Raw genomic sequence first — 10195 nt, forward strand, 5'->3', positions numbered from 1 at the left:
TTTTCTAAAAAACCGTGCCAGGACCTTGTAGAAAATTCATTCAAGTTTCTGAAACCCACCGTCGATTTTCTGTGCAACATTGATTTCTGAGATATCGATGAACAAAGAGAAAATGATCCATTTTCACTCAAAGTCCGATAGCTCAGCGAGAAATGGTCGTATCGAGACCAAAAAAAAAAGAAATTGAAGCTAAATGAACAACCTATCTAATCCATAAGGTGGTTAAGTTGGAAATTTTTTTTTCATGTCCGTACACCAAAAATAAGATCGAAATTTTTTTTTCATGATATTCATTAGATTGCGGGATACGTGTTACTTGAAAAATTTTTTTTTGCAAGATCCAAAAATTAGAAACTTCAAGCTTCAAATTGCTTTTTTTACTCTAATACGATAATTTTTATCAAAGATACAGCCATTTGAAAAATCGTCGAAAATTTAGATTTTTTTGATCCCTTAATTTTGTCCACTACTTTATGTAATTTTAAGCTAAATATTTTCTATGAACAGTGGTCTGAAAACGTTTAGTAGAAAAGTTACAGCGTAAAAAGGTGCACTACCAAAAACATATTTTTGTAAAATATATAAAAGTTAAATACATACAAAATTTACCTAAACACTACTTTATTACTACCTATTAAAAAACTTACAATATTCAAATCAGCATCGTCAACGTATTGTCCTTTCACGTTTTTAAAAATAAAAATCAATATGTAAAAATGAGTCCAAATGTTCGTGCTTAGGTATACCATGTTAATTATTTATTTTTTGAATAAAAAACACTGGTTCTTAAGTTGGTTAAAAGATTCAAACTAGAAGTGAATATCAATATGTATGTATTTATATTCCAATCGTTAATTATATTTAATTACAACTACTTATAACAAATTGAGTACTGAGAATTAAAAAAGTATATTTTGAAATACGATTCTATGATATTCCTTGTCTTCATTTTACTTAATTGAAGAAAACATTTTTATATAGTGTGTTTCAAAAAGGCGTTGCCAAACTTGATGGGGTTATAGAGAATGCTTCTATATTTAAGTAATTTTTATTAAGGATAATGCAAAAATAATAAATTTATAATAATTGTTCGAAACGACTTGTAGTAGGTTGTTCTTCAGTTCGATGCAAAACCTCTGCCTCAATGACCACTGTCCGTGCAGTTCATGGATGTCAACTTCCTACATCTGGTTTAAAGTTGCTTTTTTCTCTTAACTGATGATGGATTGACGAAAATGTTGTTCGGTAAGGATGTCGGCGATTCGGAAAGTGCTCAGCTTCTCCAGTGTTGCATCTTGCTTCGCCATAAATAAGATGCATGTCTGCATACTCTTCGAACGTAAATTGGTCCATTTCAACAACTTAGAAGCAACATTTCGTCGCAAACAAAACAAATGTGGAACACTCAATTATGACCGATCTTTTATTACGTGACAGCTCTGTTCATTTGTTTCAGTATTCCTCACAGCGTGACACAGATGACATTTTATGGCTAGATTAGATGCGTGCAATAGAGCTTTTATCACACAGTTGTGGATAAAATTAATTTTTAAGATGGTTTGTAGGACATGCAGTTGGTAAACACTTGTCAGAAGACATAAATGTGTTTATTTTGTTTTAAATCATTTTTTGAGTTATCATTGATAAAAATTACTTAAATATAAAAGTCTTTTGGTGCCAACAAGATAACATTACGTTTTTGGACAACAATTGCTCCAGGGCCAAACCGGTTAATTTCCGACCACAATGTCTACTATATCACCCTCAAGTTTGGCAACACCTTTTTCAAACACTGTATATTTATATAGTCGTAATCAATTATGAAAATAAGAATGTATATTTGACACACATTTTAGTATTTACTAAAATAATCAGTTTTTTAAATTTATTATTAGTGTTACCTATTATTTTCCTATCGTCTGTTCCAAAATTTTGGCAGGGCCCTATGGAACCATCTATACCTACTACGATCTTCACAAACGTTTGTAATTTAATTGTATTTAATTTATTTAATTAAATGCACCGAACTTTTTTCATTGACCGAAAAATAATGATATTAATTCAGCAGAATTTAATTTAAAAAAAATTTCTTTCAATCAATAAAAAAATAGAAAAACAAAAACACCACTCTAAAAAAATTTGAGGATTTATAAAAACAGTTTTTTATAAGAAAAAAAGAAAAATTTTCAAAAATAGTAATCGTGAAATTTTCGTTTTTTTTACGAAAATTGAAAAAAAAAGCAGTGAAGATAGGTTCAGATAATTTTGATCTATTTTTTTTCAAAAAGTATATTGAAAAACAAACATATTGAAAAAATAACGTCCCGATAACTCAATTTTTGAAAAAGTTATAGTTACTTAAAAAAAAGCTATTTTTTTCAAAAATTCATAACTCAATGGGGTAGAAAACAATAAAAAAGTTTCAGCCAAATCGAAAGAGGTCAGGGTTAAAAGTGGTCTATTCGGCGAGGAATGCCCCATATATAATACAGAGTGTAACAAAAGTACTAACATTGTTTTCGAAATAAATTGAAAGTAGCTTTAGTTTTTAATTATTCACAAATATTTACATAAGTCGAGATATTATATTATTTAAAGCATATTTGTTCAAAATCAAAGTAAGTTATTCAATTCAAATTACCTAATATTAGTTATTTGTGTATTGTAATTTATTTCCAAAATTAATAAAGAGTAAGAAGTTTTGTCAGGTACGTAATAAAAAGTTACTAAGGAAGTAACACTAAAACAACAATTATTATGCTGTGGAATTATCTGTTAAATTGCATGTTTTTTTTTGAGAATATAATATATATAATTTGGAAAGTAATTAATNAGGGTTGGCAGCTAATTATGAGACACCCTGTATAAACGAACACGTTTATATCAAATTTTGTTACTGGATTGAATATATTCTCGGAAACTATCAAATTTTGGACTATGGTAACTTGGATTAGATCATCATATTTTGACCTCACTGTCAAACACTGTCCAGTTGTTCTCAAATTATTATAGTGTTAAATTGAAAATCCCTGAGAAAATGAGTGCGAAACTAAGCATTATTTTTTAGATGATTTATGATGGTTTAGGAATGGACGTCATATTTCCGATGAATGATTCTATGGACTTTATATTCAAAGTCTTATGTTCAGAAACTACATATTTTATGAAATTTTGCAGACATATTTTATCGAACATTGGAAGTCATGCATCTCATCTTATTACCCAGGTAAGCTATAAAGAAAATACTATAATATTTGTGAAATACACTTAGGTATGCTAGAATTGAACGATAGTATATGTTTCATAGGACAGTGTTACTTTAAAGTATTAATACTTCTCAACAACGATTTTTTTTCCTAATAGACAATTAACTTAATGCTATAAGGATTATATAAATTTGTGAGCTATTTTTCAGTGTTTAAAATATTTTGGGCAAACAAATTAATATATTTATTGAAAATAAACATATACCCATAAAAATATCTTCTCAAGTGAAATATAGACATATATTTTAATCAACGTTGTTGTACCAAGGACAAATTCAGCAGATCTATTACATTCGGGATATAGTTCTAGCCGATGAAGCTCATGAACTATGTTTAGGCATTGTCGATAGCATTAGGTTTTATTCTTTATGATCATTATGCCAAGCTTTACCCCACCGTGAAGAAAAAAATTAAATCATATGGCATCCAAAACAGCAGAACTTCGGGCAAAAATTCGCTACCTACATTTTTGGTATCTTCAAAGATATTTGAATAAATATTTTTTAATTTCATTAGCCCGTATCCGAAAAATTAGTAGTTTTATACCCTTGAGGCATTAAGGTATTTTGACCTAAAATGATTCAAGGGACAACCTAGTAAAATTATGACAAAAACTTATAAAACATCCTTGTAGATGTTTAAAAGACATCAATGGAATTTTAATTTTTTAGGAAGTTGTTTCACTAGTTTTTACCGTACCACTTGCAAGGCTCGCTGCCAGACAGATTTTCCATTATATGCAGTGTATAAAATCAGGTTAGTATTCAGAAGAAAGTGTTACTATATTTTCAAGGTCATTCTCTCAAATAGAGTATCTATAAAAGAGGAAAATAGAAAGAGTACTATTTAAATCAGTTTCCTTATAAGAAAAACTACTTAATGGATAGGTAATAATCACAATGAAGATATGTACCTGAAAAGTGGAAAAAATTTCTATAAACGTACCTACAAGAAAATAGAGCGGGTAAAGTGCCCTTCTTTCATTTGTTTTTTGGAGTGCACAAATCTCCATAAACTCACAATATTGCAATGGAATACAGTCCTTATCAAATTTGAAGTACCTAAATATCTGGAAAATCCTCAAAGATATTAAGGTAAAATGACACCCAGTAGTCTGTGGTTATCGGTTTGGCGTTCTTTTCTGGGACACCCTGTATATTTGATTAGTGTTTGCATTAGTCCTCAGTATTCCAACTCGCCCTCTTATTAATTTTGTAATCTTTGCTTTGCGTTTTTGATTAGCTTCATTGTCACTTATATATTTTGAATATGGAAAGTAAATCTTTTTTTTGACAGAAGTTATTTTTGCAGGTGTATTTAGACAATACGACTATGGAGAAATTGATAATTTAAGAAGATATAGGACTAAAACACCACCAGAGTACAATCTAACAAAGGCAGTAGCTCCTGTTGCTATATTTTATGCAGAACGAGATGAATTTGCAACTATTAAAGTAGATTTACTTATCTCATTACAAGTTCTCTTTCACTAAATATACTATAAATTTGAACGAATTATATTAAAAAAGTCTATAGTAGTAATTCAATAGAGTGCTTTTCACTTTGTACATTTATAATATTTCTTTGTATTATGATGGTTTTAATATTAATAACTGGTATATTTTAGGGCTCGCAGGAGATTGCTAAGGTTTTGCCAAATGTGATACTTCTCTATAAAGTGCCGTATAAATACTTCAACCATATAGATTTCATTCTCGCTAGTAACGCATCTAGCTTGGTGTACAAAAGAAACGTACAGCTATTCAAGAACTTTGATAATGGACAACTGAGAGATAAAAGAACATGAATCGAATATTCTAAAATCAGGAATTTAAATAATATTTTTTATACATGTTGTCAATTTTGTTGTTGTAAAAATTATAGAATTTACATTAAAAAAGTATTGCTTTCTATATCAATATTATTAAGTCACCAAGATACGATTGATAATATCTGCACCAATTTGAATGACTAAGAAGCTCTTAAAAGACGACACCAAAATCTTTCCACCACTACATGTGTTAGTCAATTTATGTCAAGTGCCATATTTAGGAATACTACAGTATCATTTAACATAACACTTTGACGAACTAAATAATCTATTGCTTTGAATGTCAATAGAAACGATAAATGGCTCACTTTTGACGAGACCATCAATGGGCATACGACATCTGTGCAAAATGTATATAAGCTTCATATTAAGGATAACGTTATTAAAAAGCACAAAAGTAAGCGGAGATTGTAGTGCAGAGGGACTTTGAAGCACGTCGATCATTTCCTAGAACATTTCAAGGAGATTAAGTTACTACGAATAAGCTACGAACGCTCTCATAAGATGGAGGACAAAAGTTTTGTACAGATATATAAGCCAATAGTTGTCATCAAGTGTTTCTATACCTTTTATTTTACAAATTAGATCGATGTCTGTGAGAAGTGATATTGTTCCGATTTATGTTTACTTATGAATCCTTTACCAACCATCCTTTGCCCAAGATTGAATGAAACTTTGGGTAATATTATTTTTACTGAGAACATGGTTTGCAAACAGCTAAAAAGACTGCTCCACCGAGGCCTATCTGTACCCCCTTAACTCATTTTATAAAAGCTTTTCTCTCAGTTAGTCTAACGTCCATTTATGCCAAAATTTTGGAGAATCATTGCAATTTTTTCACTTATAATGTAATACAAACTTACTTACCATCTACATTATTCGACACAACTGATGATCCAGAACTCCCAGTTGACATAAAATATTTCGACTTCTTAAAGGTCTGATAAAATTTTTAGGAGCAAAAAATTAGAAAACACTGATATTTTCTCAAAATTTTTTGAGGACATATGTTACACAGTGTTCGACTTGGTAGACAGACACCCAACAGTAGCACCAATAGAAGTCTTCTCTTGGTTTGTCATGGTATGGGGGCACATCCAGAACATCTTTTATTACTTAGTAGACGCTTTCTAGTGTATTATCTAACCGATAAAATGTCGTCTGCATATAGATAAATATTTTATTCATATAAGATATGCTATTCAGTAAGCCCGAACCTCAATAGTGTTTATTATACACTTATTTATAAATAATGTGTAGCAATTCTCAGTTTATATTTATTTATTATACCTTGTAATTACATCTATAACTTTATTATTTAATAAAATATCGATATTTTTTCCCCATACGAAGTCCAAATGATTCCAATTTTTAGAAGGGACTTTGTACATTTCAACCACATTTGGTAATAATTTTGCAAGTATCTCCACATCCTGCAACAAAAACATATTTCGGTTTGTCATAATGGTATTCTACAACTTCAGAGTATAATCTAAGTTGATGATATGAAAACTTATACAAATAAGGAAGAAGTCAATTCGTTTCGTTTGGATATTGTAAGAATTTTAAACTACTGATAAAAGGTGTAGTTCATTGATCGCTTATGGGGAAATAGTTAAAATCAGTACGAAATTTTAGAACCCTGAGAAATTTAATAGGTATCATCTAAATGGTATTTGGATAGTTAATGTATGTTGGGAGATGTAATCTAAAAGTATTGGTATAGTTTATTTAGGCACCTAAAATGAATCTTTGAAAAGGTTTTGGATGAACTAAACGATTATATGCCAGGCTTATATGTCTGTCATTTGCATATGTTTCTCATGCAAATCAGCCCTTGATATTAATTCAAAATTATTTTAAAAACGGGTTTTTAGCTACTTTCTAATGCTAGAGCTCAGAATTGTGTATTACCTCATTTTAGTGAGATGCTGGATAATTTGTAGTTGCCTATTAGTTCCCAAGAAACTTTTTCTGAGTTACAGTGTAACTTAATAGCCAATGTATTTTGACAAAACAGTGATAAACTGTCAATTTGAATAAATTCCTACTTAGATTCGCCTAGCTAACCGGATAAATAAATCATTTTGATGTCTTTTTTAATCTAGCGACATATTACCTCCTTCGTAGCAACAGAATCAGCTTCCCCATAAAATAGGGCAACCGGAGCGGTTATGTTTTTTAGGTTGTATTCGGGTGGGATTTTTGAATTATATCTTCTTATGTTCTCTTTTGGACCCCAATCGTACTTTTGAAACTTACCTGAAAATATATAATAGTCTGTATTTTATTAATTATGTCATTATTAATTAGATTATATTTAGATATCAGATTAATTTTCAGATCAGCAAAAATGATTTGGATTCTGGATTTAATAAAAAGTTTAATGTTGAGACTGGTTTTCAACTGAAACTATGATTCCTAATAGAAGTATAGGCTTGAAATACTTGAAACCTATTATTAATTGTTAAAAATCATCGAAAGGATTTACCTTTCTCAATAATTTGAGCATAATGCAATACTTGTTTAGCAGATGCTCCAGCAGGAAAATTTGATAAGGCCAGATTGATGACATTCTGTAATAAAAATGATATTTGTATTAGTTAAGAAGTGACCTTAAGAAATGTACACATTGAAGAGGAAAAGCATGAAAATACAGACACATTTTATTTAAGAAAGGGACAACTGTGCTGAACTTAATGAATTGTGCTAGTCTCGTATGTCTGAATTATTAAAATAATATATACAGGGTCGGAAAGTCCCCATGGTTCATTTTTTCAATTCAATTTTCAGAATCGAGATTTTTTTCAACCTAGAAAATGGTAAAATAACGAGAAAAAAAATAAAAAAAATTAAATTTTTGACGATTTTGGAAATTTTTAAAAATCTTGAGCGAGCTTTAATTTTGTTTTTTTTTTTTTGAGGGGGCTCTTAAAATATGATAAACTAACATATTTTCACAAGGGACACGAAAAAAAATAATCGTTTTTTTGGGCCACTCTAATCTACGTACTCATATAATATTCGTTCTATCATCAGCAGATAAAAGTAACGTTTTGTTATACTTATTTACACGTGGTTTGTCCATTTCCTTGTCTTCAAACAGTATGGAAAGTAGGATACGACATATTTCAAAAGGTAATAGATTCCCTCTACCACATAAAGCTTTATTTATGGCTTGTATATTTCTACTTGAAATAAAAGGTGGCAGTTCGTTCAGATGAGCTTCATCGGCCAAACGCTGAAATTGATATATGTTAAACTTAAGCATAGAGGGCTTATTATAGTACTTCGATAAATATTGTGTGGGAAGAACAATACAAAAATAAGACTATAGGTACTTAGTTGAACTACTATTTTGTATTTTCTACACCAAAACGTAAGACAATTCATCCTGTTGGAGGCACCTGTGATAGGTACAATTTTCTATAAACCATCTTATCTTTGCAGAGGAAAAGTGTGGACTTACATGCGAGAAGAAAACCTAACTAACTTAACATACAATAGGTGTATTACCTCCAAGAAGCGATAAAAAGGAGATATTATTCTAATAAATGGATTTCTGAAGTGTTTCAGAATAGCTACAGGGGCTAAAGCTGCCATTACTGTTATTCTTTTGTTGTATTCTGGACGTTCAGAACACATTGCAAAAAATGCTGAAGCTCCTTGAGAAAGTCCAACGTAATGCAGCTGATTGGAATCTGTTTTATTTAGAATGTAATCGATGGTAGCAGGAAGGTCATAAATTCCAATTTCATTAAACCTAAAAATATCGCAATGTTTATAAAAATAACTCAACGGATACATCAAGCAAACACATCAATGTTTTGACTACTGCATGCTCTGGAGACTAAAGCCCTAACCAATAATGAGATATAACCTACAAAGCTTCATTTTATAGTACCTACTTACAGATTAGTAGGTCGCTCTCTGCCAGCAGGAACGAGCAAATAGGCACTAGCTAGCAGTGACTATTTAGATGTAACACACTTTGTTGGTTATGTCCCACCACACATGCAGTTGTTGTTATTTAAAATTGTTTCTAGTTTAAAAGTAGACTAAGGGAACATAATACTGAAGTGAAACAAATTCATTGTTTTAAGTAAAAATGTTGAAATTATAGTATTACTACAATCATATTGAAATAACTTGGTCATGGAATAAGTGAATTTGGTAATGAAAGACAGCAAGTGTTATTTGTTTTCGTAGAACATCCTTCTAAACTAAAGGACTGAGTTTTCCATTTCCTTACATTCCTCTGCTAAAAATAGAGTCAAGTATTTTAAGAGTAGAATAGTAGTGAACAGCTATTAATATTAATTACAATGACGAAATAAAAAAAATTTGCTCCTTCTGGAACAGAAGAAATAAATTCAGCTGATGATATCTGAGTGAGTACTTACGAAAATTGCCAGTATTGTTGATCTTGGTCTGGATTTAAAGTTTTATGCTTTCTGGAATGCCAATTTCCTCTAGTATTACTGAGCCATACATCATATCCGTTGTCTGCTAACATATAAGCTAAAGATTTATTGGGACCCACTAAAATTAAATTCTCTGCCGATCCTAAGAGGCCGTGAGTTACAATCACTGGATTGTTTTTTCTTCTTTTATCAGTGATTCTACGACCATACGGAATTCTATATACTTCCAAAAGATATCCGTCTTCAGTTTCAATACTGTGAGTTTCCACTGGGTAACCGTACTTGTTTAGTATCTGTGTCTAAGTGCCACGGAAAGCAAAATGTATTTATTTAGTATTAGCGTTTAGGTCATTATAGCAACTTTTAGAAATATTAAGTTGATCAAAAATAATTCCTTCCGCGTTCTGGAGTTGCATCAGACATTACTCTATGACGAAGATGATTATCATACAGAAAATATACCTCAAATATTCCTCCCTCTTTTGCAATGCACTAGTGCTTAATGAAAACAAAAATAAGAAATAACATACACTAGTGGAAAAAATTAAGGGATCAAAAAAAAATCTAAATTTTCGGCGATTTTTCAAATGGCTGTATCTTTGATAAAAATGGTCGTATTGGAGTAAAAAAAAAGCAATTTGAAGCTTGAAGTTTCTAATTTTTGGATCTTGCAA

At 30.5% G+C, this 10195-nt stretch overlaps 2 protein-coding genes across 3 annotated transcripts in view; one reads left to right on the plus strand and one right to left on the minus strand.

The window, feature by feature from the left end:
- LOC108905159 (lipase 3-like) overlaps positions 1-5090 on the plus strand; it is an 8904-nt gene extending 3814 nt beyond the window's left edge. For both annotated transcript variants that reach the window (XM_023455888.1, XM_018707940.2), the window contains exons 4-7: positions 3068-3226; positions 3938-4022; positions 4578-4720; positions 4894-5090. In XM_023455888.1, the coding sequence (XP_023311656.1) occupies positions 3068-3226; positions 3938-4022; positions 4578-4720; positions 4894-5073 (567 nt within the window). In that variant the 3' untranslated portion in view covers positions 5074-5090. The remainder of the gene's footprint in view (positions 1-3067; positions 3227-3937; positions 4023-4577; positions 4721-4893) is intronic.
- A 1278-nt stretch (positions 5091-6368) lies between these two features.
- On the minus strand, positions 6369-9944 carry LOC108905160 (lipase 1-like). Its single transcript, XM_018707941.1, has 7 exons — positions 9936-9944; positions 9501-9820; positions 8614-8860; positions 8171-8338; positions 7589-7673; positions 7217-7359; positions 6369-6530 (listed from the first exon to the last, which is right to left on the minus strand). Exons 1-7 carry the CDS (start codon positions 9942-9944, stop codon positions 6375-6377), a joined length of 1128 nt encoding a protein of 375 aa, XP_018563457.1. The 3' UTR covers positions 6369-6374.
- Positions 9945-10195: the final 251 nt, after the last annotated feature.

Source organism: Anoplophora glabripennis, unplaced genomic scaffold (assembly GCF_000390285.2).
Source record: "Anoplophora glabripennis isolate ALB-LARVAE unplaced genomic scaffold, Agla_2.0 scaffold54, whole genome shotgun sequence".
NCBI lineage: Eukaryota > Metazoa > Arthropoda > Insecta > Coleoptera > Cerambycidae > Anoplophora > Anoplophora glabripennis.